The sequence below is a fragment of the Monodon monoceros genome, unplaced genomic scaffold (assembly GCF_005190385.1).
Source record: "Monodon monoceros isolate NGI ecotype Baffin Bay Population unplaced genomic scaffold, NGI_Narwhal_1 Super_Scaffold_14, whole genome shotgun sequence".
Lineage (NCBI taxonomy): Eukaryota > Metazoa > Chordata > Mammalia > Artiodactyla > Monodontidae > Monodon > Monodon monoceros.
In genome coordinates, this window is record NW_021703770.1 from 33338000 (window position 1) to 33365923 (window position 27924).

Sequence of the window (27924 nt, forward strand, 5' to 3'; positions counted from 1 at the left end):
CTTTTTTTTTTTTTTTTTTTTTTTTTTTTTTTTTTTTGCTGTACGCGGGCCTCTCACTGTTGTGGCCTCTTCCGTTGCGGAGCACAGGCTCTGGACGCGCAGGCTCAGCAGCCATGGCTCACGGGCCCAGCCACTCTGCGGCATGTGGGATCTTCCCGGACCAGGCCATGAACCCGTGTCCCCTGCATCTGCAGGCGGACTCTCAACCACTGCACCACCAGGGAAGCCCTAAGCACTTATATTTTGCTTCACTTTAAAAATATCTCAATCCAGGGACTTCCCTGGCCGTCCAGTGGTTAACACTCCATGCTTCCAATGCAGGGGATGCAGGTTTGATCCCTGGTTGGGGAACTAAGACCCACGTGCCGCGTGGCGTGGCCAAAAAAAAAAATCTCAGTGTTTTTATATGATGAAAAGTGAAGTATGGCTTTATGGTAATTTAATTGCAATTTTGATTCAACAGATATGAAAAAAATGAGACATTTTAATGGAAAATAAAATAATAATAATTGATAACTCTGTTGTTGTTTCTGTTTGGTGAGGTAATTTATTAGAGGCAGGAGGCCAAGAAGAAAAAGAAATAGTGCTTTTCTAAATGACTTCATTGTCTTGATTTAGTTGGCTTCTCTGAATCTTGTTCACCTCATATTTCATTACAGGCACATTCCGTCACCACATCTGAACAATGTCCTACGTTTTTGTGAATGATTCTTCTCAGACTAATGTGCCCCTGCTACAAGCCTGTATTGATGGAGACTTTAACTACTCCAAGAGGCTTTTGGAAAGTGGCTTTGACCCAAATATTCGTGACACCAGGGGCAGAACAGGCCTTCACCTCGCAGCAGCCCGAGGGAATGTAGACATCTGCCAGTTATTACATAAATTTGGTGCTGATCTCCTGGCCACAGATTATCAGGGAAACACAGCTCTTCATCTCTGTGGCCACGTGGATACTATTCAATTCTTAGTTTCCAATGGACTCAAAATTGATATTTGGTAAGTTCTGTGGTTTTTGAAGTCTTGTCACTTCTTCCCATTAGTCTGTCAACCAATGATCTAATCTTGGAGTCCATTGATTTTGTTTCCTCACTGATTGAGCACAGCAAGTTCAGAAGGGTATTGAGGACAATGAATAAGGGAACAAGAGGCTGACTTCTAGATTTATGCTGAAGCAGTGTATGTTTTTCTATGAAAATAGTGGCTAGGTTCTGCTACTAATTAATTGTGTATTGTAAGACAAGGGCACTTGTCAACAATCTATTACAGCCTGGGCACTGCACATACTGTGTTTAGCTCATTTAATCCTCAGAATGAATAACTCTTAAGGTAGGTATTCATTTTATAGATGAAATAATTGAGACAAGCATTTTGAGTTAAATGACTTAACAAAGGTCACACAGCTGGAATCTGAACCTAGTTCCACCTGATTCCAAAGCTTGTTTGCCTTCTGTCCTATAATATACCATGCTAGCTTCATAATCTCTCTGGGGTGCTCACAGTCCTTTTGATACTGAACAATTTGAAGAAGTAGTGGTTTTTTTGGTTTGTTTTAGTGATTCCGTCTCTTGAGTGGGAAAGATCAGGCCACTTTAAAAAGTGACCTTGACCTTTAAGCCACAGTTTCATGTTGCCCTAATTTATTGGTGCTCTAGTGTCCCTAAATTCGAATAAGACAGTAAATGGTTCTGCTGCTACAGAACAAGATGTGGTGGGAATTAACTATAGGATTCAGTGTTACTTGGGCTCTCTCCTGTTGTTAAATAGCTAGGTGAACCAAAGCAGCTTATTTGATTGCTTTTGAGCGTGGGTGTTTTTTTTTGTTGTTTGTTTAATTCTTAGACATTTAAAAAATATATACACCCTTCTCATGAAATATATAAATGTCAGATTAGGATGAATCTAGAATTTTCCAATTAATTTCTAGGAAGATGCCCTCCTTTTCTTTTATTTATTCTCATTTATCTACTCTTGCCTGTATATATTTTTTTTCCTTTTTCTCTAAAAGGAAAAAAAAAAAGGTTAACTCAAAATTCAGGTTCCACCTCAACCGCTGGTTCTGCTCTGGGTTTTAATTTCGAGTTAATGGGGCCCATGCCTTCCTCACTGAGATCTACACAAATGGCTACTAACAGTATAATATAACCTCTTTATTTTTATGAACTTTTTAGCAATCATCAAGGTGCTACACCCCTGGTTCTGGCAAAGCGCAGGGGAGTGAATAAAGATGTCATCCGATTGCTGGAATCTTTGGAAGAGCAGGAGGTAAAAGGATTTAACAGAGGAACTCACTCAAAACTGGAGACTATGCAGACAGCTGAGAGTGAAAGGTGCTTTGATACTTTCAAGTAAAGTGCTTTGATACTTTCTTTGAACTTACATTAGTCCTTATGGCTCCAGATTACAATTGAAAAGCTATTAACGGAAAGTACTATGTGCCCACATGCACAGAATGTTCTGTTAGCCACTGGGCAAGGGCAGCCTGCTGTATTGGTAGTACAAGTGAAAAGAGCTGAATAAGAGGGAGGGAAACAGGAGTCTGAGAATTTAAGTACAGATCACAAAAAGAATGGAATTTCGAAAAAGGAGGAGAAAGATAAGTCAGGACAAGAACTTGGACAGTATTAGAAAAGACCAAAAAGCTACCTTTCAAAGGTAGGGAATTAAAGTGCTGAGGAAAAGTAAAACAGGAGGAGAGTAAGACAAGACTTAACACATACACAGTTCAGTGATGTGAAAGTGACTTTTACATGAGACAGAACAAATGAAATTTGGGCTCCTGTAAGTAATTGAAGCTAAGATGTAGTGACTGACAGGGTCTCAAATATCTCATCATTTCTCATCTAGAAGCAGTTTAGAACATAGTTCAGGGAGCTCTGGAAAGGTGACCAGGCATCTTTTCTCTGGCATCATGGGCTCAACAGGTAAAGTCTCTAGGCCAGACTTAGTTGTACTAGCATGTAGTTTGGTTGACCACCATGGAGTTTAAGCTTTCCAGGTATTACAGGGGAGGAAGGATGATGAGCTTTATAGTCTCCTCCCACAATTTTCAGTGGACTAGGGCCCTCAGTAGCTATTGACCCAGTAGCAGATTGACCAAGACTTGGAATTAGGAGCATATGGTCCACTTAGACTGTTGAGATCATTGTTTCCGTGAGTTCCAGATGAAATCCTCTGTTTTTCATAGTTCACCCTTAATTTGATTCTTCTGTGCCCGTGACTCCTTTCCTCCCTCTTCGTGGACTGCCTGGTGTACTCCTTGGGGACCATTAATTCTACTCTCAAGTTTAGGATTATTTTGTTTGTTACAAATACTTATTATTGTCCAAAGAAATTAAACAGTTTTACTTCTAGAACAGTGCATGCTCCTTATGAGTTATCACTGAAGGCTGGCAAGTACATAAAATAAGAAGCCAGAGGTGCATTGGCAAGCCCTTCTTTCACCTGTGTGCTCTGGATTGGCAGTCAAGATGCTATAAGCAATTCAATAACATTGAGTTATCTGTTTTTTATTAAAGATCATGTTCTTGCAAAATAACTTAAAATTTATTTTCAAAACTACTTTAAGCTTCTTTACTGTGAAAAATGTCCGAGAATGTGCATTTTCTTGGTATATATTCAGGACTTTGCTTGGTATATTTTGTTAATAGCCAATTTCTTGGCATCTCTTTATTAGAAATATACTTTATTTTGCCTCAGTTGTGATTATTTATTAACTAAGAAGTGATTAGTCATTTGAGCAATGCAATATGAAGTATTTATTCCTACTTCTTTCACGTACCTGCCATTGCACTTCAGCATGAGAATTTGCATTATTTACGGCATTATGTAAAGCCTGTTCTTTGAAAATTGAATTATTAATACTTGTACTACCTAGTTGTCCTATCTTACTCCTGCCCTTCAGTGTCATGGTAGGAAGGTGTGGTTGAAGCTTAAATTAAAAAGCTTAAAGCAGCATCACTGGTTATTAGGGAAAATGCAGATCAAAACCACAGTGAAATACCACTTTATACCCAATAGGATGGCTACAATCAAAAAGATGGACAACAACAAGTACTGGCAATGATGTGAAAAAATTCGAGCCGTCATACATTGCTGGTGGGAATGTAAAATAGCATAGCTGCTGTGGAAGACAGTCTGGCAGCTCCTCAAAAAGTTACACAGAATTACCATACGACCCAACAATTCTACTTTTAGGTATACACCCAAGAAAATTGAAAACACATGTCACACAAAAACTTGTACATGAATTTCATAGAAGCATTATTTATAATAACCAAAAGGTGGAAACCACCTAAAAGTCCATCGATGATGAGTGGATAAACAAACTGTCATCTATCCATCTAGTGAAACATTATTCCACCATAAAAAGGAATGTAATACTGATATGTGCTACAACGCAGATGAGCTTTGAAAACATGCTACATGAGAGAAGCCAGGCACAAAAGGCCAAATATCATATGATTCCATTTATATGAAGTGTCCATAATCAGCAAATAGAAAGTAGTGGTGCCAGGAGCAGGGGAAGGGGCAGTGGGAAGTGGCTGCTGAAGGTACAGAGTTTATTATAGAGGCGACCAAATGTTCTAAAATTAGATAGTGGAGATGGTTCTACAACTTTGCGAATTTACTAAAAACCACTGAATCATGTACTTTAATTTTTTAAATTTTACTTGTTGCTGTGTGCAGGGTTTCTCTAGTTGCAGCGAGCAGGGGCTACTCTTCATTGTGGCGCGCGGGCTTCTCATCGTGGTGGCTTCTCTTGTTGCGGAGCATGGGCTTGAGGCACACAAGCTTCAGTAGTTGCAGCATGCGGGCTCAGTAGTTGTGGCATGTGGGCCCTAGAGCAAGTGGGCTTCAGTAGTTGCAGCACACGGGCTCAGTAATTGTGGCGCGTGGGCTCTAGGGCGCACTGGCTTTAGTAGTTGTGACGTGTGGGCTCAGAAGTTGTGGCTTGCGGGCTCTAGAGCACAGGCTCAGTAGTTGTGGCGCATGGGCTTAGTTGCTTCGTGGCATATGGGATCTTCCCGGACCAGGGATGGAAACTGTGTCCCCTGCATTAGCAGGTAGATTCTTAACCACTGCACCATCAGGGAAGCCCCTGAATCACATACTTTAAAAAGATGAATTTTATAGTACATGAATTACATCAATTTTAAAAAAGTGAGGGAGGGACTTCCCTGGTGGCACAGTGGATATGACTCCATGCTTCCAGTGCAGGGGGCCTGGGTTTGATCCCTGGTTAAGGAACCAGATCCCACATGCATGCTGCAACTAAGAGTTGCATGCCACAACTAAGGAGCCCACGTGCTGCAACTATGGAGCTGGTGAGCTGCAACTAAGGAGCCTGCGAGCCACAACTAAGGAGCCCACCTGCCACAACTAAGACCCTGTGCAACCAAATAAATATTTTTTAAAAAATAAAAAAAGTGGGGGAAAAGTTTAAAGGGATTGGCTAGTACATGGCATTGTGGCATAGCTGTGTAATGATTAGCCTTTTCTAGAACAGGAGATAAAGCAAGATTTTGAATGTATTTAGTGTTTTCCAGTCCCCTTATGATTCCCTGAAACATAGCATAACTTCTTAAGGGCCTATCAGTCAAGTTGATGAAAAACATTTCCCCACACCCCCTTATATCCTAAGTTTAATTTAGTTCCTTTTTATTCTGTAGGTATGGGATGACAGAGACAGTGTAGGTGACACATGTACAAAAAAGATTACACATGCACACACAGACCATCATGCTAGAATCAGGTATTTCCTAGACAGTAGAAAACACTTCATTGGATCAGGTTGCTACAGACAGTTCTGATTGGCAAAACTTCATGGGCTCCTAGAGAACGTGCAACTGAATTCTCATTTTACAGGTCCCTACCCCACCCGCCGCTATCCAAAAGTAGAGTGTTCCTAGGAAACCTTTCCTTAAGCCGAGATGGCATAAAGCAATTGCCTTAGGACTCATCTTACTAATGGATGCACAAAATAAATCGAGATAAAGCACAGATGCTCACAGACACAGTTCAAGGATATTGCAGCTGGATGCTGAGATGCTGCGTGTAGTTCCTGGGGAAGGAGCTTGGTGGTGCCACTCTTCCTGCAAAATAAACATTAAACACTGTTTTTGCTTTTCGCCTTTTTTCGTATGAAAGCAAAAATCCTCTTGGGATTACTTTCAGTTAGCAAATACTGGTAGTATTGTAGATGTTTCTTAAAAGTGAGGAGGCATAAAGCAAACTTTCAAAAAATGGGGGATACCTGTATATCTAACACTTTTAAGTATGAGAGCATGTTGACTCAGACGTAGTCAATAAATTTCATGTAAGTCAAAATTAACCTCTCCTGAACTTCTTAAAGTTCTAATCTTATTTCTGAACTTGCTTGAGTTTTCTTTAAATTTTTGTGTTGTTGTAGATTCCCATTGAAAATGTCTTCTCCTATTCAGAAGATAAATATTAAAAAAAGTTTGGATGTCAAACAGATTCGCCCATTAAGAAATCACCTTCCCATGATTAGAGAAGACTCTAAATGCCAGTAAACGCTGAAGTGCCTTTGTTTAACAGTGTCAAGAAGTAAAATAAAGTTATAGGTTACCAAAAAAAAAAAAAAAAAAAAAACACTGTCAATTTTGCATGATGAACCAGGCTCTTAAGACATTGTTTTGTGCTGTTTCCATTGTTCTGTCCCAAGATGGTTGGAAGAATATGAAGAGAAGGAGTTTAGGAAGGATAATAACAGCGGTAGATAGTTGATACCTGTGATTATGGTCATTGTGGCTTTAATCTAAATGATACCCTGTTGTTGGTCCTGTATGTTGTGACATAATTGTGGGTGCTAATCCCTTAGAGCTTCAAATTCATCACTGTGCAGCCTTCCAAATACCAATGTCAGATATACTCTATTTGTAGTGGTCATATTTCTTGCTTATATAGTTACGAAAACCTGAATCAGTGTTTTTATGGTATTTGTGCTACCTTATTTTCAAGTAGACTCAGCCTTTATATAGAAGAGAAATAAACGTATTTTGTGTTATTGTACAAGATGGAACTAAAACCAGTAGGAGGAACCTATTAAGAGGAATTCCTAATGGTTAGCCCTGTCCAAGTGCACAATAGACTGAAGAGTAAGCATGCATTACTAGAGTATTACAGTTTAAAGAAGGAATTCCTTCATTGGTCAGATTATTGAACTAAATTAATAAAAATTCCCTTTTCACTTTAAGATTCACATACTTTATAGAACAGTTTTTTAGACTTGCCCGTCTTTGCTTATTTCCATTAACATGAGTTCTCAGATTTTGAATCATCGTGTTGAATTCTAAATTTCAAATAACCAAAATGTGTTTTGCTTTAGTACCTGGTGGAAACAACTCATTTGACCTACTTCAAGACTTCTGCTTGGGACGTTTTTATTAGAAAAGGATTTTTAACTGACTCTTCTAGATACTAAACCAAGAAACATAATCATTACTGTTTAGCAGTTTATAGTTAAAGTTAGATTGTCCAGATACCTGCACGTATATAAATCAGTACACAAATGGGTGAGAATATATATATATATATGTATGTCAGTTTTCTTCTTGTAAATATTGTATTTTAAGGTTGGTCTTTTCTAAACAATGCAGTTCCTATGGTTTTATGTTTTTGAAATGTGTTGTTTCATGCCCTTTCTTTTCCCTTTGCTTCTCTCGCAGTGCCATGGAAAGCCATTCCCTCCTCAATCCCAACCTGCAGCAAGGTGAGGGGGTCCTGTCCAGCTTCCGAACCACATGGCAGGAGTTTGTAGAGGATCTGGGCTTCTGGAGGGTGTTGCTCTTGATCTTTGTCATTGCTCTGCTGTCTCTTGGCATCGCTTACTATGTGAGTGGGGTGCTACCCTTCGTGGAAAACCAGCCTGAACTGGTGCATTAGAAGAGCCCATGGGAGAGGAGGCAGATGCCAGTGTCCTGGCTTCCGTTGTTTGTTCTCAGTTTCTCAAAGTTTTCTCTTGGTGCAAGGCAGTGAGGGCTGTACATTTTTTCTTTTTGCAGTTTTACACATTGTAATCCTTGTAGAAGAACTAACTACATACTGTAGTCAAGTATACTGTCCTAAAGCTACCTCCAACTCAGCCTGACTTCTTAGGAAAGGCTCTGCATAGCCTTGTTTGATAAAAACATGGAAGTGACTAAAGAATGAGAGATAGAGGATGAGACTAGGAAATCCTTGCTACAGAAATCTTACCCTAACACAAGACCAACTAAAGTGAAGTGTTTGAAGTTTGTCTTATATGATTAGTTTTGGTTGGTAGTTTTGTTTTGTTTTTGTTTATTTTTGCAAGAGCTGCTTTTCTCTTTTTATTTACTCCCTCTGGGGAATATTGGGGGCGGGGGCTAGGGGAGAATGAAGCATTCAGCTTAAAACTTGAAGTGCTTTTTTCAAATCCTGTGTAGAGCAAATCAGTATTTTTGGAATGCTTGGTTTGTTTTAATATTTTCAAGTCTAGTCACATACCAAACAGAACTTTTGAAAATGAGCTGTAGTTTCCTCAAAAATGACTGATTTGATCTTTTTTTTTTTTTTTTTTTTTTTTTGCGTACGCGGGCCTCTCACTGTTGTGGCCTCTCCCGTTGTGGAGCACAGGCTCCGGACGCGCAGGCTCAGCGGCCATGGCTCACGGACCCAGCCGCTCCGCGGCATGTGGGATCTTCCCAGACTGGGGCACGAACCCGTGTCCCCTGCATCGGCAGGCGGACTCTCAACCACTGCGCCACCAGGGAAGCCCTGATTTGATCTTATATTTATTTGTTTTTAGGATAATTTTGATTTTTTTCTAAGCTGCTTTGCTTGTTGTTGATATCTGTGACGAATGAACTTGAGTTCATTTTGTTCATTTGTCAATTTCCCCTAGTGCTTATTTCAGAGATATTCTATTCATCAAAAATGCAGTCAGAAAACTTTCTCTACTCAGTAGTTAGCAGGGGAAAATAATTCTGATGTTTAAACGTCACTGTAATTCTGTAGCACTATTATTATGGTGAAAAATTCAGTTCTATAAGCTAGCTGTGTTGCCACAATTGTATCATAGTTCATAATTTTTTCATTTTATGTGCAGTCCTGTTTAGAGGCCCTGTTAGAATTGTGGTGACAATCCCATACATGTCAGTTGTTCTCTGATGGCAAGAATGGATGGTGTATTTCTGAATTAACAGTGTTGAACTCTATTGTACTAGGTGTCAAACTCTTTCTGAATGCTAATATTATGTAAATTGAAATATGGCCCCCAAACTGTATTGCAGCTTTTAGCAGTTGTTTGAAGGCCTCTTTTGTTAATGATTCTGCTATGTTTAAGTCATATTCTTGGGTTGTTAAAAAAGGATATGAAGACTTGAGAATTATTCATTGGGTGTAGTCAGAAAATTATAGTGAAAGAACTAATGGTTTTATTTTTTAGAACATAAGTCATCTAAGCTACCGCTAGTTGAATTGTTGCTAGAATTAGAAATTATAATTTAAAGCAGAATTGGTATTTCTGTGATTCTTTTTGCTTCTTAATATTTTCTCTTTTGCATTTATATATCTAGGATTGAGGCATTTTTCTTCCATGTGACTTTATCCTGTCTTAAAGAGCTGTTCTAAAATTCCTGATTTACGTGGCTGCCTCAGGATCAGCTCATAGCATCTTGCTTTTAGGTTAGATACAAACAAAATTAATCATACTTGGTGTAAATACAGCAAACCCTGGATGTTAGAATGGAGAACACTAAAACTCAAAATCAAAGTATATTCAGATTAAAAGCTTTGGAATTAGCTTTGCTTTTGTTTGTAACTCTAAACAGATGTGCAAAATTGGTTAACATGTATGTAAATATATTGCATTTTTTAAAGATTTATGTTTCCTTTTAAGTGCTGATTTCTTTGTATTCTATTCTCTGCATTCAGTATTCAGTAATACTACCAATAAACGTATTTATAATCTCTTAATCACAATCTGTTTGCTTAGGTATCATTGTTTTTCTTTTAATTTAGGATTTTTTTAAATGGGTTCCAATTGGCTGTTCATAAAAACAAAGGTTTTTTTTTTCAAACCTGATGTAATAGGTATATCACGTTTCACGTATGTTAGCCTTATAAATGTTCTGACACTAATTTGGGTGAATTGCTTTTGGACTTAAGCATGATAATAACTACCATGATTAAGCACCTCCCAATTTTACAGGTCAGTTCACGTGCCTCATCTCACTTCCTCCTTATGTTCACCCCACCCCTGCTGTATTTCCCCATTTTATAAGATGAGGAAACTGACACTAGGAGGTTTAAGTAACTTGTCCAATATCAGACAGCTAGGACATAGTGGAATAGGGATTCCACATTCAGGCTCTGTCCCCAATTATAAGTTTGCCTTTTCCTCCTGCCCTGCTGTCTGTCATGAGTCTGGTAGTGGAACCATCTAGAATCTTGCCTACTGCCGTCTCAGCAACACCTGTTACTAAAATGTTCACTCCTGTTTCGAAATATTTATCTTTTCCTCCTCCTATAATGCACCATTTTTCCACATCCTCCCAGGATTACTAACCCTTCATATTGAAGCTCAGTCCCTGGCATGTTCAGAAAACCTAACATAGTTAAACGTATCTGACTGCCCACTTCTCTCCCTGTCATTCCTCATCACTTACCGTACTCAGTAAACAGGTACAGTTGACCCTTGAACACTGCAGGGGTTACTAGGAAGTAGGGGCACTGACCACCGCACAGCTGAAATCGGCGAGTAAGTTGACAGGGGGCCCTTGGTATCTATGGTTCTGCACCTGCAGACTCAGCCAACAGTTGATGATCTTGCAGTGCTGCACGACGTATCTTTTGTTAAGATTTATTTATTATTTATTTATTTATTTTTGGCTGTGGCTGGGTCTTAGTTACGGCACCTGGGATCTTTGTTGAGGCGTGCAGGATCTTTCGTTGTGGCGCGCAGGCCCTTTGTTGTGCTGCGCGGGTTTCCTCTTCTCTAGCTGTGGTGCACAGGCTCCAGGGTGCGTGGGCTCTGTAGTTCGCAGCATGTGTGCTCTAGTTGAGGCCGCGGGCTCAGTAGTTGTGACGCAGGGGCTTAGTTGCCCTGCGGCATGTGGGATCTTAGTTCCCCGACCAGGGATCAAACCCACATCCCCTGCATTGTAAGGCAGATTCTTTACCACTGGACCACCAGGGAAATCCCTGTACTACGTATTTAAGAAAAAAAATCCAGATATAAGTGGACCCATGCATTTAAAACCCTTGTTCAAGGGTCAACTGAATTTTTTTTTTTTTAAAAGCCTGGTGGGATTTTTTTTTTTTTTTTTTTTTTTGGCTGCGTTGGGTCTTCGTTGCTGCACGCAGGCTTTCTCTAGTTGTGGTGAGCAGGGGCTGCTCTTCGTTGCGGTGCATGGGCTTCTCATTGTGGTGGCTTCTCGTTGCAGAGCACGGGCAATAGACACGCGGGCTTCCGTAGTTGTGGCTCACGGGCTCTAGAGCGCAGGGTCTGTAGTTGTGGCGCACGGGCTTAGTTGCTCTGCGGCATGTGGGATCTTCCTGGACCAGGGCTCGAACCCATGGCCCCTGCATTGGCAGGCGGATTCTTAACCACTGCACCACCAGGGAAGTCCTCAACTGAATTTTTTTTTTTGGTCTTTTTGATGATAAGTTTCATGAGACCAGGGACTTCGTCTGTTTTTCCTTTCCCATTTGTTCACAGTGCACCCTGTAGAACTCTTTGAACACAAAGACTTTTTTTTTTACAATAACTGTATTTTTTCTTTTCAGATTTAAACGTACTTTTCACACGTTTCCTCCAACAGGCTGCATGTGTGAATGTGCTGACCATTCTTCTTCCGCAGTATGCCTGCCACTGGATGGAAGGGCTAGAGTCTTGTACCCCTGGCTTCTTTATGCAAGAGCATGCAGGCTTTCCACTAGTATAGCCTGCCTCACATTTACCACAGGTTTTTTAAAAAAAAAGCATAGTTGCTCTCTATTTTACCACATGGTATTAGAAGTCCAGAAACAATAGTCACCTTTTGTTGTTGTTGTTGTTTTATTTTAACCAGACCTCAGTCTTTGACTTGTGAAATTGTTTGTGAATGTATCAAAGTGGTTTCAGCTGCAAGAAGCCAAAATCCAAATTCAAAGTGGCTTAAACCATAGGAAATGTATTGACTTATGTAACTGGAAGCCCAGAGGTAGAGTAGACCCCAAGGGTGACATAATCCAAATCTAGCTCAGTTACCCTCTGCTTTTCGCGCTGTCCTCCCGTTTGTTGGTTTCATCCTCCAGCTGGATCTGAGATGAGTCCAGAATTTTCAGGCCTGACATGCATTTGTGACCATGTAGAGAAGAAGAAAGAAACCATCTTTCCTCTGGGGTTCTCCTAGGAAACTTTCCTGCCGAGTCCCCAGCCGACTTCCTCTTGGTTTCATTGGCCGACATTACATCGTGTACCCTATTCTCAAACCAGCCAATGCCATGCACTGATTTACTAGGCCTAGCTTGATGGATCAGTCATCGGGGAGGGTGGGGTTGGTAGGATTAATGTGATTGGCTTGGACCAATTGTTTTAGAAATGATGGGAGGTGCTTCTGGCAGTAAGTGGGCAGGGCCCGTAGATGTTTTATGTCTTACAGAACATGGGGCAGTTTAGCACAACAAAGAATCATTCCACATCCCACATGATTCTTGAATGTTCTGCTGGTCATTCATATGGGTGGTTTTTTTTTTTTTTTTTTAAGTTTGTTATCCGAGCCTAAACCCTAACTCCATTTTACATTTTAAAGTATTTTTTCATACGGTTTTAATATACCCTGAATTTTCTAAGAATACAACCACAAGATAATTGCGGGGAGATTCTACTCTGTTTTGTTCAATGACCAGGAATCATACCTCTTCCAAGAAATCTTGTTATTGAAGACGGTGTTGCTGGTGATAACTGAGTCCCCCATATAATTCTCTGTGTGGCTGCTGATGACGTCACTGTTTCTTCTAGTGTAGCTGTGCCTGGGTCTTCACATATTGAAGTGCACACTTTGTTATCAATTACTTTCCCTTTATTTTTCCTTTATATTACATGATTTATATTAAATCATTTTATTTCAGCAGTTGTTACTCACTTTTATCTGGGATGTATACTAGAGCTTCTTTTAGTCATCTTGGTATACCTTTTCCTAGTAGTTTATCTTGGAGGGTACACCAGGAAGTAGCATTTCTCAAAGTCAATAGAACACTGGGGAGAAGAAAAGAAGCCAGCATCTGGTTAAACCTTTTAAAATTGTTCAAGCTGAAACAGTCCCAGCTGTGCTAGATGAAGTAGGACTTTGGGATCAGGCCCATGCCTTTGAGCTCTGAAGTCGATTCAAAACAGTTTTCTAGGGAGGATCTTGGCCTTGCTATGGGTACCTCCTTGGCTTCCCTCAAAGTGCAGATAGGCTGGCACTCTGCTCAGTCGCTCATGTGTTCATTCTGTTCATTTTACATCACAAACGGACAGCTCCACGTAAGGCATAGGGGTCTGTGCTCATTAGGCAACAGAGGTTTGGTCACGCTCCAGTTAGATGTCAAGGAATAATACAATCTGGAGTTCTTGTTGCCTAATACTCCTCAAAAACTTAGCTGATAGCAGTATTAAGAGAGTATTCCTTGGAAGCCCTTGTAGGTCAGCAGTGTCCAAATTTTCTGCAATGATGGAGATTTTCTGTTTCTGTGCTGTCTGGTGTGGTAGCCACTCATCACTGTGGCTACTCAAATTAATTTAAATTAAATTAGAAATTCAGTTCTTCTTTAGCACAGTTATCTGAGCCTGAAACCCAGCTCCATTTTACATTTAACAAAACTAGCCACATTTCTAGTGTTCAGTAGCCACAAGAGGCTGGTGTACTGGACAGCATTTTTGCAGAAACTTCTTTTGGACAGCACTGTTCTCAAATCTACCTTGGGCTCGTCGGGTCGGGGTAGTGCTAGCTGTGGAACTGTATTAAGGCAGTTTCCACCGCATTTGCTTTTACTGAGCTCTTTGTTATCAAGTGGTAACACTGTAACAGTGCTTATTAACTCACTTAATCCTCAGCAAATTGCTGTTGTATCCCCACCTCACAGGGCCAATGAGGTCACCCTGAGGCAGGTTGGAAAAACGCCCCAGGTCACACAGCTATTAAGTGGCAGAGCTGGGGTTTGAAGTCTGACAGGATAGGACTGGAGTCTCTTCTAACCAGTTGCGCTGTGATGCCTCCGTCTGCTTAGTTGTGGTGCCATCATCTTGAAGTACGAATTGTCTCGAGGACTAGCCCAGTGTGTTAACCACTGCATCTATTCTAAGGGAAGTTACTGAGCGTGCTGTTGGCACAGCTCTTCAGTATGAAGACCCCGATTGCTTTTTACAACCACAGATAACTGCATTTCTGCTGAGCTTTACTTCCATCTTATGTTCTCTATGAATTATGTAGTTGATCAGGCAGAATCTCTCTTTCACATCAGATGCTGAAAAGCTTAATGCCAAATTTGGGTTCCACCAGAAGCAATTGTAATACTGGTCATTATGGTGATTTATTAGAACCTCATTCCTGGTTTATTTTATATCTTCATCTTTAGTTTTATTTTCCTATTCTAAATGTTCACTCTGAATTTATGCTATTCTGTATTATTTAAGCCCCCTTAAATCATTTTTGGATCATGATGGGGGGATGGATAGTTAATTAGACAGTTATGAGCTTGGACTGAAAGAGTTACCACAAAACTACCTGTCAGTTTCTGGAAACTAATGACAGAAAATGCATGGACCTTTTGCAGTTGGAAAAAATAGTTTGTGGCCTCCTATTCAAAATGCAGTTACGGTTTTTGGCATGGCTGCAATTGTTCGTTTACCTCATTTATATGTCTCTCCTTGTTCCGAAAAGGATTTGAGTTCAGCTGAATAAGCAGGTATTAGTCTAAACTTTGGAAATCAAATGTCCTAGTTCTATTCTAGCATTTTGGTGAATCATTTGAGTGAAGCCTGAAAAATCAACATTAACAAGTACTATAATCATAGAATTTTAGAGATAGGGGGCCATTAGAAATCACCTGGAGAGGGTAGAGGACCAAGAAGAACTTAATGACTGTGGTCCCTCAAGTAAGAAAGGGGCAGAAATGTTAGGTGAATCCACTCTAGTACTCTTACCTCAACTACACTGCCCCTTACTCGCATGGTCTCCATCCCTCCAACCCCCACATGCTATTCTAAATGTTATTTTAAAATGTGAGTATCTGGCGTTAGATACATAAAGATAAACCTCGCACTGTGTTCTGTGTATTTTAATAATTAACCAAAATACTGAGCTGTTTAGTAAGCTGATGCTGTCATAAGCCAAGGATGTATTTTCCTGTCACCCAAGTCTCCTTTTTTTTTTATGAACAGGAGAATCACCATAAACTATCATCTTCTCTTGATAAACATTTTAAGTGAGAAATCTTTTCAGTTCTCAAAAAAAAAAAAAAAAACCTGCAGCAAATAATGAACTTCTCTATAAAGTGCCTTACACCGTGGAAATGCTGTGAGGAAGCTAAGTAGAAAGTTCCAGAGTACCACTGTGTCCCTGGTAAGTCACAGTACTACTACTTTTGTGGTTGTTTTTTTGTTTTGGCCACACCACATCGCTTGCGAGATCCTAGTTCCCAGACCAGGGATTGAACCTGGGCCTTTGGCAGTGAAAGCGCAGCGTCTCAACCTCTGGACCGCCAGGGAATTCCCCACAGTACTTCTTACTAGAACAACTATTTCTTCAATACTACTGTCTGCTACTTGCTTTTCATTCAAGTTAGGAGATTGATGGTTACAGGACCATTTGTAAACTCAAGCCCTAGAGTTATAACATGCCCTGCCTGATGGTATTTATTTAACAAGGCCATTCACTCACTGCCTGGTTCCCTAGTGTGTCAGGGATGTCTTGTGGGTGTTAATTGAGCTGTTCAATAAGTGTTCCTGTGTGTCCTTTCCCACATCTTTGGAAGCATCTCTAAAGAGAGAAATGTGTGAAGATAGGAAAATAACCTACACCAGGATAATGCTATCACTGTATCTGCTTAGGAATCGCTCATTTTAGGTGTATTCACTAGACTCTTCTCCCCCCTTTCTTTTCCCAAAGGTTTTGTTTTGTTTTACTTCCGGGTTACTTTTTTCATGTCCAGTTAGTCTGAGGATCAACTTAATAATAAGCTCTGACCAAGGATAATTCCAACTTGAAATGTGCAATAGTAAATCTATTCCTGAGATTTAAAAAAATAGTAATAAATGGATAATTTTTTTATTTGCTGGAATCATTACAAATTAATGTGTACGTATATTATTTTATGAGTAATATATTTCAGCAAATTTTAGTTGTTTTCTTTTTCTCTTTTTTTTACAGTACCCCTTGATGGGCTTTTAAAATTATATGGTATGCAGTGTTAGCACTACAGAATGCTTACGTTTTGTGTGTGTCCATAAGCCAAATTCCTTGTTTTGGAGGTTCAAGGATAATTGCTAGCCTAATTCTCTCGCATCTTCATGCTATAAATTGCAAGTATTTAGAAGTGCGGCATTGCAGAGATAGTTGTTTCTTCCTGTAATTGGGCTATGAGAAGGTTATTCTTTGTGACAATAAAAATTAATATTCCCTTTCTTTGGGGATTAATTTCTAAATTTGAAGACTCTGGGTTGGAGTTGGCCGGACTGTTGCACTGAAATTTCAGCCCCTAAGAAACAAAAATAGGTTTTGAAATAGTTTCTAGGTTACTGGCACAGAAAGCTGGCTAAAAGCTGTAACTTACTTCGGGTAAGTCCTAGTTAGTACAATTCCATCAGCACAGGCTGTGCTTTCAGACTCTGACTCAAATTTAGGAGAAAATAAAATGTAAGGTTCCCTAAATTCTTATTCTGTAAGTTTAGGCTTGGGTGATTCTCCTTTATTTTAGTAGAGCCCCTGATTTGGGGAGGGGAGACATTTAATCAGTTCTGTATTTCACCTTACTGAACTATCCACATTCATTTGTTATTTTAGTTTAAGTTATAGTTTGGATCAGATGGTGCAGGCTGTAGTTATACTGGAAAACATAACTGCTTTAATAATTGCTTTATTAATTACAGCCCTCATCCATTATTTTTCATACCAGTGGCCTTATAGAACCTTCCATGCATCATCTCATTAGCTCTGTGAGCCCCTCCTCAGTAAAGGAGCCTCTCAGCCATCAGTAGAGCCCAGAGACCTCTCCAATGATAGGGAGAAGGGAAATGCCCCGGCTCATAACCTCTGAACTGTCCCATCTCAGGTATACATTGGGAAGGGAAGTACCTTTATAAACACCTGTGACATTTAAAAATTCCAAATGCGCACCTTGTAAGACTCAAGAGGGTGATTTCCACTGAGTTCCGTGAGAAAAGATCCAGATGTTAGTGGCCACATTTGCTAAATTCTTTTCGAAGGGATTCCTCTAATAGAAGTGTTCTTGTTGCTAACTTGGAAATGAGAATTATGGAAGCTTATATTTTCTTTCTAACTGAGCTTGTTTTCTGTTTAGGAAGCATGAAACTTTTCACTCCTGGTTTTTGTATCTGTGATTATGTTGGTGCTGTCATGACATCATCTTGCCTAACTACAAAAATGTTTTCTTGGCTGAGCTTAGAAACCCACTATACTTCTACGATCTTCAAAATATATGTGCTGGTCCATGGTATGGGAACACACTAGGTCCTCAGTCAACAAACCTTCAGTCATTCTGGAATTCCCATTCTGGAAAGTGGCAGCCCCGGCCTCCAACACAGAGAAGCAATGCCCTTTCTTATTTCTCCTTTGACAAACCCTGTACCTTTCCAAGGCCTGCCCTGCCCTAGTCTCGAGCTGTAGTTAGAGGAAAGAGAGATTGAGACTTGGAAGGCAAGCAATTATCTTGTTCTCTGGTCCTGACTCAAATAATGCTATGAGTAGAAGGGGCCTGGAGCTTCCACTCCCCTAAATTACAATTCTCTTTCTACAAACTAAACGTCTGCCCCTGCTTAGAATACAACTTCTATTAAATCAAGAGGCTTATTCTTTTTTTTTTTAAATAGTGTTTTATTTGTTTTTACTTGTTGACAGGCTCAGTAACTGTGGCTCACGGGCCCAGTTGCTCCGCGGCATGTGGGATCTTCCCAGACCAGGGCTCAAACTCGTGTCCCCTGCATTGGCAGGCAGATTCTCAACCACTGCGCCACCAGGGAAGCCCGAGGCTTATTCTTATTAGAAAGAAATTATTCCAATTCCAAAGTTACGTGGCTGTACCCTTTTTCTCCTGCTGGTTGAAATTCTTTATTGCCTTTAATGGAGTCCTAATGACCCAGACAGTGGTCCAGTTTTGGTTCCCTGGCTTACAGCTGCTCAAGTAACGTTCTCAGCTGTGGAATAAATATGGACTGTCAACTTATTTTAAATGTCAGCCTTTTAAAATATGTATGGATATATGATATTTCTTGATCATTTAATTCAGGTAAAATAAGTTGTAACAGAGAGTCGACATGGTGCTTCCAACTGGCAACAATGGATATGAAAGGAGGAGATGAGGTGCCCCACCTTCAGCACCCAAGGGACACACACACACACACACACACACACACACACACACACACACACACATCTCCCTGCCCTACCATTTACCAGATTCATATGAAAACAAAATAAACAAGGCACACCTTTGCACAGTCAGCTTCTTTTTGTGACCAGTAGGCAAAATGGTGTGACGGTGAAACACCTGGGCCTTGGAGTCAGGCAGACCTGGTTTGGACCGTTAGAACTGGGTGGCCTTGGGCGGGTTACGCACCCCCTATTCCCAGCCTCAGGGTCATCGACTGTTAGCTGACAATAGTAACAGTAACCGGAGGCTGAAGGAGACAACGCATGTCAGAGGCTCAGAGTGGGGCCTGGTGAGCAGTGACTCTCAATAATAAGCATAATTATGCGACTGCTTCCCCGTAAGGCCAACTGCTACCTAGAACTACCTCCACTTTAAAAAGCTTTTATTTGCAGAAGGAGAGGACAGCTTCTGTTCTCTTGTGATTGGTCAGGCCCTCAGGTGCTGGCTGATTGGGTTTGCAGATGACCGGATGGCTTCCCCTCTTCTTTGAGCTTTCATTAAGTAATACCTTCCTTATTAGCTCAAGAGGATGTGCATCACAGTTGCTGCCAATCCCCCCAGAACCCTCCTGTAGGGTTCTGTAAGGAAGCCGAGGGTCTTGTAGCTGAGAAGCTGCAGAACCCTTCCCTCTGAGTGTTGAGAGATCTGAGGGCAAGAACAAAATAGGCCTTGTGCTTTCCAGGTCCACACACTTATTCTCTTGTTTAGTCCAAGAGCATCTCTGTAAGGTAGCAGAACTGGGTTTTTTTTTTTTCCCTCCCCACCTTTACAGAGGGGGAAACTGAGGCTTAGAAGTTCTGCAAGGCAAAACGGAAGCTGAATCTAGGCCACCTAACCCTCCAGGTCAGCTCTCTCTGCACGCGGCTGCCGTCACCAGAGCATTGGCGGCTGAGAGAGGAGGGACACAGGGGCTAGTGTCCCTGGCAGGTGGGGTGTCCCCGACACGACTTACGGAGCAGCATCTCTGCAGTTAGAGAGACCTCCCCACCGGGCTCTCCCTGTCCAGGCCCGCCCTGCAGGCTGCTCAGCACGCCTGCCACCCTCCTCCCTCCCAGTTCCTCAAGGCGAGCTCAGGGGACCATCCCCTCCTCTGCCAGGGCAGGATGTGAAGACCTCCACCCGGCAAATCACACCCATTTGATATTGAATAAAAGGCTGCTACGGCGTCTGAAGTGACAGCTCCCTGGTGGGTGATGTCATGCTGTTTTGTCTGTCTCCATGAACTGTGGGGATCCGATTTCAGTTGTGAAGAAAATAGTCTGGGGAAAAAAGTTACTTCATTTGGAAAATTCCAAGAAGCCATAAATACAGTTTGCAGCTGATAAAAGTGTCGTCACAGGTGGACAGTGGCTCTGGGATAGAAGAAGAGCTCCCAAGAGGCTGGGTCCTCACCCCACCACTGCCATCAGCTGGCAAAATCACCAGCAATGCCCCCTCCGCTGAGCAGACCCCATAACCCAGCGGCGAGCTGCCTGGGGGCGTGTTTTCCCTGGTCTCCATCCTAAGTTGCCTCCTGCCCAGTCCATCCCTGGAGTATCTGGCACGATGGGGCCTGCTTCCCTCGCGTAAATGGTTGACCTGCATTTCTGAGTTGCTGTTAAAGCAAATGAAAAATAATATCTTATTTTGTTGTTTTCCTTTCTTATACACTTTCTGGCCTTGCAATCTCTTGCGAATCCTTTTTGCTTTTCATATTCTTCTTTTTTTCCCCTACAGTTGGCACAGTGAGTGAGAGAGAGAAAACAGAGGATGAAATTCTATTTTGCTTTTCATGAGAAACTAAAGAGTGTAATTTCCAGTCCGGATCCCCAGCCCTGAGTCAGGAAGGAATAACCACTTAATAGCCAGGCAAGACCAGAGGCAGATTGCTTACATCCAGGGGCAAGTTTTCAAGAAATGCATCTCTCTCTCTCTCTTCAATTATATAAAAACAATATGGCAAGATTACAGAATTATGGAAGACAGGAGAGTCTCCCCAACTCAACCCCTCCTTCCATCCTTGTGTCTACCTGGCACCAGGTCCCTAGGTCACTGAGCCCCTCATACTGTCTTCCCTGTCACCCCAGCCTCCAGTTTTGGGGCATTCTCTGCCTGGGACCTGGCCTCCACGGTATTCCCAGGCTCTGGGAGCTAGACTTTCCTGACCCTTGGTCACAGCCTCACATCTCCATCCCCGAATCAGTTAGCAGCACCCGGCCCCTTGTGCTTGTGCTCATTACAGGAGCCCTTCCCTTTGGCCTAAGGTCCCAGCAGCACAGGTCTGCCAGCCTGGGTGCCCACAGTGGCGGCCTACCACTGCCATCCTGTAGGTGTGAGCTGGGGGCCACCCCAGCTTTGACACTGCCCCAGGCACAGCAGGCGCCTGCCAGGCCACAGGGTCAGGGCAGGGGCTCTGGGACAGGGCATGGAGCCAGCCCTCCTCTACCTCCCAATCCCCTCCTGTTCCACCCGGTTCCTGGACACGTGGGACTTCAGTAAACATCTGAGGAACCATGGGGGAGACCATGTGTCTCTGGGATGGCTTACAGCCCCTCAGGCAAAGCATAGCCAGATGATAGAAAAATAAAAACAAAGGCAAGCTTCTTTAAAAGTCCCCATTAACCCAATTAGTCAAATCCTGAAGGGGCCTTTGTCTTAATGGAATTCTACTATATCTCAATATGACTTGAAATAAAGGAGCCGTCAGTTTGCATTTAGGAAGTGTGGATTTTCAAGCTCATGGAATTTGACCTCTAGACACGAGTAGTTTTTCCTCATAGATCAGGCTGTCCCGTGGAAATACAATGCAAGCCACTGAAGGAATTTTAAATCTTCTAGTAGCCACATTTCTAAAAGGTAATAAGAAATGGGTGAACTTAATTTTTAAAGTATATTTAACCCAATACATCTAAAATAGTAAGATGGAATCAATATTAAAAAGCATGAATGAGCTATGTTACATTCTTTTTTGTACTAAGTCTTTGAAATTTTACCCTTCCAACACGCCTGGGTCTAGACCGGCCACGTTTCACATGCTCAGTACCCACGCGGGGCTGGCGGCTCCTATTGCCGAACAATGCAGTTACAGGCACATGTCACCCATCCTGGGAAGGTTCCCTTGAGATATGAGCCTAGGAAGTGAGAACACAGCTGCAGCCCAGCAAACCAGAGGCCCTACTCTGAGATCTTAGGACACAACCAAAATCCGCAGGAGTCCAAAGCCTCCCCCAGTTTGCTCAGTCCTGACATGGGTTGGGATCCCCCCCAGATTCATCTTTGTAGTCTCTCGTTTCAGCCTCGTCAAATATGGGTTGATAGGCCAGGAGTGGGACGTTTTCTCCTTCTGGAGAAACTTCATTAATTTACTCAACAAATCCTTACTGGGCAGCTTCTATGTGCCAGGCACTGTTCTAGGACTTGGGATACAGCAGTGAACAAAACAGGTTCCTGCCCTTGAGTAGACAGACAATAAAAAGTAAACAAAATAAGCAGATCGAAGGGTCTATTAGAAAGTCATAAGTGCTATGGAAACAAAGGAACAAATAGAGCAAGGTAAGGAAATAAGTGCCGGGATGGGGCAGGTTGAAGTATTCAATTTCATGGTCAGAGTAGGTCTCCTTGAGAAGGTGAGTTTTGAGCAAGTCTGTATGCAGAGATTTGAAGGAGGCAAGGAAGTTGGCCACTAGAGCATCCAGACAGAACAACTAGAGCAAAGACCCTCAGGTAGGCAGGAATATACCTGACACTATTGTTCGGGAAACAGCAAAAAGACCAGTGTGTCTGGGGAGGAATGGCAAGAGGGAGAGTACGAGGAGATGAAATCACAGGGACATGGTGGTGAGGGGCTAGATCACAGGGCCTTGAAGATCATTGCAAGGACATTGGCTTTTCTGAGAAAATCATTATAGAGTTTTGAATAGCATTGCTCTGACTTAAATTTCAACAGGGCCACTCTGGTTGCTGTGTTGGGAATAGAGTGGAGGAGGGCAGGAGCAGAGGCAGGAGGGCTAGTTAGGAGACTATTTCAACAATCCAGGTGAAAGATGATGGTGCTTGGACCAGGGTAGTAGCAATGAAGATAATGAAGAATAATGTTTTCAAGGTAGAGCCGATGGGAGAAAGAATAGTCAAGGATGACTCCTGGGTTGTGGGTTTTTTTTTTTTTTTTTTTTTTTTTTTTTGGTTGCACTGGGTCTTAGTTGCGGCAGGCAGGCTCCTTAGTTGCTGCTCACCGGCTCCTTAGTTGTGGCACGTGGGCTCCTTAGTTGTGGCATGAGAACTCTTAGTTGCGGCATGCATGTGGGATCTAGTTCCCTGATCAGGGATCAAACGTAGGCCGCCTGCATTGCGAGCATGGAGTTTTATCCACTGTGCCACCAGGGAAGTCCCGACTCCTGGGACTTTTTTTTTTTTTTTTTTTTTTTGCGGTACGCGGGCCTCTCACTGTTGTGGCCTCTCCCGTTGCGGAGCATAGGCTCCAGACGCGCAGGCTCAGCGGCCATGACTCATGGGCCCAGCTGCTCCACGGCATGTGGGATCTTCCTGACCGGGACACCAACCCGTGTCCCCTGCATCGGCAGGCGGACTCTCAGCCACTGTGCCACCAGGGAAGCCCTCCTGGGACTTTTGACTTGAGCAGATGGTAAGATGTCAGGGCCATTGACAGAGATAAGAAAGGCTGCACATGGGCAGGTTTGTGGGAGAAGACCAGAAGTTCAATTTTGAACGTGTTGGATTTGACATGTCTGTTCAACATCCAAACAGAAATATCAAGTAGGCAGTTGGAATTATGAGTCAAGAATTTGGGAAAGAGATCAGGGCTGGAGATACAGATTTGAGAGTTTCCAGCATATGGGTGGAATTTAAAGCCTTGACTCAATGAAATCATCTGAGAAGTGAGTACAAAAAAGAGTATTCCAAGACACTCCAACATTAAGATGTTGGGAAGATAAGGAGAACCAGCAAAGGGGATTGAGGAGTAGTGAGTTAGGAGGAAAACCAAGAGACTATTGTGTCCTGGAAGCCAAAGGAAGAAAGTGCTTCAAGGAAAAAGGTGAGAACTGTATAGAATGCTCCTGACAGGTCAAGTAAGATGTGACTGAGAAATGGGATTTGGCCATTGGATTTAGCAACATGGAGGTCACTGCATTCTTGATGAGAGCAGTTTCCAAGGCACGACGGGAACAAAAGCCTGACTGCTGTAGACTTAAGATAGAATATGTGGGACAGAATTGGAGACAGTGAGTACAGACAGCTCCCTCAGGAGTCTTGCAAAAAGGTAGCTGGCAGGGTAAGTGAGGTCAAGACAAAGCTTCTTTTAAAAATCAACTTTAGGCAAATTCCCTAGCGGTCCAGTGGTTAGGACTCGGTGCCTTCACTGCTGGGGCCCAGGTTCAGTGTCTGGTCGGGAAACTAAGATCTGCAAGCCATGCAGCGTGGCCAAAAAATAAATATTGAGGCATAATTTACATGTAACACATTTGAAGTATACAGTTCAATGAGTTTTGACAAATATATACACCCATGTGACCACCACAACAAACAAGGTATATAACACTTTGATCATCCCCCCCAAAATTCCCTCGTGCCCCTTCATGGTCCTTGTCACCGTAACTACCCCCGTCCCCAGCACCACTGATCTGCTTTTTGTCACTGAGATTAGTTCTGCCTCTTCTAGAATTTCATACGTTAAATCATACGTGAGGTACTCCTGTGTCTAGCTTCATTTGCTCAACATATTTTTGAGATGTAGCTCCATCTTTTATATTGTTAAGTGGTATTCCATTGTATGGATATATCACACTTGATTACCCATTCACTCATTGGACATTTGAATTGTTTCCAGTTTTTGGCTATTATGATTGCTTTGGCTATGAACATTTGTATACAAGTCTTAGTTTAGACATAAATTTCACTTTTCTTGGATAGATATCTAGGAGTAGAATTTCTGGGTCATATCATAATGTATGTTTAATTTTATTAAAAAATTACCAAAATGTTTTCCAAAATGACTACATAATTTTACAGTTTAACCAGCGATGTATGAGTTCTAGTTGCTCTACAGAGTTACCAAACACTTGATACTGTCAGTCTTTAAATTGTAGACGAAGTTTGGTTTGTTTGTTTACAGAGAGTTCTGGTATACTGTTGGCCCAGCTTCCCCTAATGTTACCATCTTACAAAGCCGTGGTATATTTGTCAAAACTAAAATTAACACTGGTATGATACTAATAGCCCAACTACAAACTCTAATCAGATTTCACCAATTTTATCACCCATGTCCTTTTCTCTTCGACACCACATTGCATTTAGTCAGCATGTCTCAGTCTTCTCCCATCTGTGATCATTTCTCTGTCTTCTCTTATTTTTCATGACCCTGACAGTTTTAAAGAGTACCGGTCAGGTATTTTATAGAGGGTCCCTCATTTTGAGTTTGTCTAAGGTTTTCTTATGATTCAACTGGGGTTATGGGTTTTAGGGAAGAACACCCCAGGGTGAAGTGCCTTTTTCTTTAGATCATACCGGGGGGTACATGATAACCACGTGGTGATGTTACCTTCATCACTTGGTGAAGATGGTGTCCACCAGGTTTCTTTCCTATAAAGTTACTGTTTTCCCCTTTCCATATTCTACTGTTTGGAAGCCAGTCACTAAATGCAGCCCGCCCTCAAGGAGAGGGGATTTAAGCTCCACCTCCTGGAGGGGGGAGTAGCTACAGGTATTATTTGGAATTCTTCTGTAGAAGAGACTTTCCTTTTTTTAATTAATTTATTATTTATTATCAGTTACCAATATTTAATAATTTGTTGAATCATTTATTTAAAGAGAAAGCTTTCTTTATAAAAGATGGGGAAAATAACAGCCTATCTGTATGCTGCTAGAAATGATCCTGTAGCGAGCAAAATATTCTAAGAGTATCTTTGGCTTCTTCAGTAAGCATTGAAAAATTTTTTCATTCTTAGAGTCTCTGCCATTGCTCATAATAATTTCACTTTTACCCATAGTTAATTTCCTTAGGCTCTATTGGAGGTCAGGCAACCTGAAATCAGGGCAGTTTGCCCAGATGACCCCACGCTTGCTGAGAACTCCACGGAACCAGGTGTCAGGTCTGGTCATCCAGCAGAAGCCCTTGGTGCCTGTGGGAACGGGTGGCCTCTCTCCCAGGCTCCTCAGCCGACAGGAGCGCAGTGCAGCAGGGAATCCCAGGGCTGGGGAAGAGCCCGTGTTTTCCTTTGGGTAGGGAAGAGCGTAACACCTGCCATGGGGAGCTGTAGCAGCTGGAGCCCTCTGGAGGGGACTGTGAGGGAGAATTCTAGGAGAAGGAAACAGCAGATGGAGCCCCTTGGCTCCAACTCAGAATCCAGAACAGTGGGCCCTGTGTGTCTTCTTTCCCCTCATTGGAAGGATGGAGCTCTGGGAACAATGGCCAGGGCTCCGAGCTCTGGCTGGGGGCTCAGGGAAAAGGGAAATCTGAGCACCCCAGGGCAGGGGATGAGAGGGGGCATGAGCTTGGAGGCTCAGGTTAGAAACTCAGTGAGGGAAGAGACAGCCCGGGAGAGAGAGGCCCGGGACAGGCCCTTGGTCACTGCCAGCCCGCTTACCAGCCCTGCCTCTGCAATCCCTGCCCTCAGAGAGCTCTCCTCTGGTTCCAACTGGGGAGCTCCAGGCCCACACGCCTGGTACCGCAGGGTGCAGGGGTGGTGGAGAGAGTGCTGAGGACAAAGGTGACATATCCTGGGTGGCAGAAATGACCTCCAGGCATGTGTTTTGCAGAGTCTAGCAGTATGGTGCCTGCATAGATGCATGTATCTGTAGATGAATCAGTCCACACCCTGCCATAACACCAGCACTGTCACCATTGAAAGAAAGGTGGTACATTCCCTCATTCAGAGAATACCTCTCTTTTCAACCAGTGGCCCACGGGTTTCTCATCAAGATAGTAATTCATTGTGCAGGGAAGGGAACTTACCATGTGGAAATTCCCACTTCCTCCCAAGAACAGCGAATGCAGTGTGAACCTCGGTAAGAATCCACCCCACTGCCCCCATGCCTCCGAGGGCAGCTTTGCTTTTTGGAAGACTGCAGCCACTCTAGGTCTTATCCAAAGTCTCAGCCCAAGTCTGAAAAATGCCTGGGACATACCTAGGAGCCAGTCTCCCAAGCACCAATAACCTGGTTGATTGGAGCAGGTATCTAAGGTGCTTTCTGCTCTGCATCTCCTTCTTCTGACAGCAGCACTTCGGCTTTCCATGGGGAGCAGCGCTCTTCAACCTTCTCTGTTCCTGTGCTTCTGTAGCAGCGCATGGCCCAGGACCCAGGGGTGGACACAGAACCCAGGCTGGGCCAGTCAGAGGCAACTTCGGCAGGCACTGCTAGACTCGAGTTAGGGCACAGCCTGCCCGAGAGTGGAGCTGATGCTGAGGGAAGGGAGGCCGAGAGGAGGGCAGAGTCCTGAGAGCATCCTCGGAGCTCCGGCTGCAGCTGGTCTTTTCATTAGAGAACCAAGCAAGTTCCTCTCCATCTTTCTCTCCCTCCCTCCTTTCCTTCCCTCCCTCCCTTCCTCATCCTCCTCATTCTTCTTCTTCTCTGTCTCTCCTACTTATTTTGGCACAGTCCAGTTTGAGTTTGGTTTTTGTCTCTTGCACTAAAATTGTTCCAAAAAATACTCTAATGGCATTTCCACCTCCTGTGCCCGCAGAAGCCCCTCTCCCACCTTCGACACTGAGAAAGGCTTACGCTCAGGTGCCATAAGGCTACTGAACCATCACCAGCCCACAGCCCCTTTTGTCCCCTACAGTGGGAAGTGAGAACATGTTTTTAAATTGAATACACGTATCTTTCCATTATACAAATAATACAAAAATTTATTTTTTTAGTTAGAGAGGAGGGGGAGAATTACTCATAATCCAGCTACTGTGAGCATTTTAGTTTATTTCCTTACAAAGGTTTCCCCAGACACACTTACATAGTTACAGCCCCAGCACACACACAGTATATGCTGCTGTTACCATTGTCATCATCATCGTCATCATACAGGTGTTGTCATTAGCATTTCTCTCTTTCTGTGGTTTTTCAAAGTCTATTTTTATCCGCTTCCCTTAAGTTGTTGTCAGATTGGAAAGTAAGTAAATCACAATGTAAACCCACTTGTTTAGGTGAGAGCTATTAACTATAATTAACCATTCTTTTACTGTTTCCGGGAACGTGGGTTTCATCACCTGGAGTTTTATACTGATGCCTGGGTCGCACCCCTAGAGATTCTGATTCGGAAGGACCCAGGGTGGGTTCCAAGAATTTGTATTTCCAAGCAGCTGCCAGGTGATGCCAGTG

General features: G+C 42.6%; 1 protein-coding gene across 5 annotated transcripts in view; it reads left to right on the forward strand.

Annotated features, from left to right (window-relative positions):
• ANKRD46 (ankyrin repeat domain 46) overlaps positions 1-27924 on the forward strand; it is a 61085-nt gene that overhangs the window by 26987 nt on the left and 6174 nt on the right. For 2 of the 5 annotated variants that reach the window (XM_029222850.1, XM_029222851.1), the window contains exons 3-5: positions 660-996; positions 2169-2327; positions 7689-8541. In XM_029222850.1, the coding sequence (XP_029078683.1) occupies positions 686-996; positions 2169-2327; positions 7689-7905 (687 nt within the window). In that variant the 5' untranslated portion in view covers positions 660-685 and the 3' untranslated portion in view covers positions 7906-8541. Of the gene's footprint in view, positions 1-659; positions 997-2168; positions 2328-7688; positions 8542-15388; positions 15942-18083; positions 18390-27924 lie in introns of those variants that run through there. The other 3 variants (XR_003793550.1, XR_003793549.1, XM_029222852.1) reach the window with 3 other exon arrangements.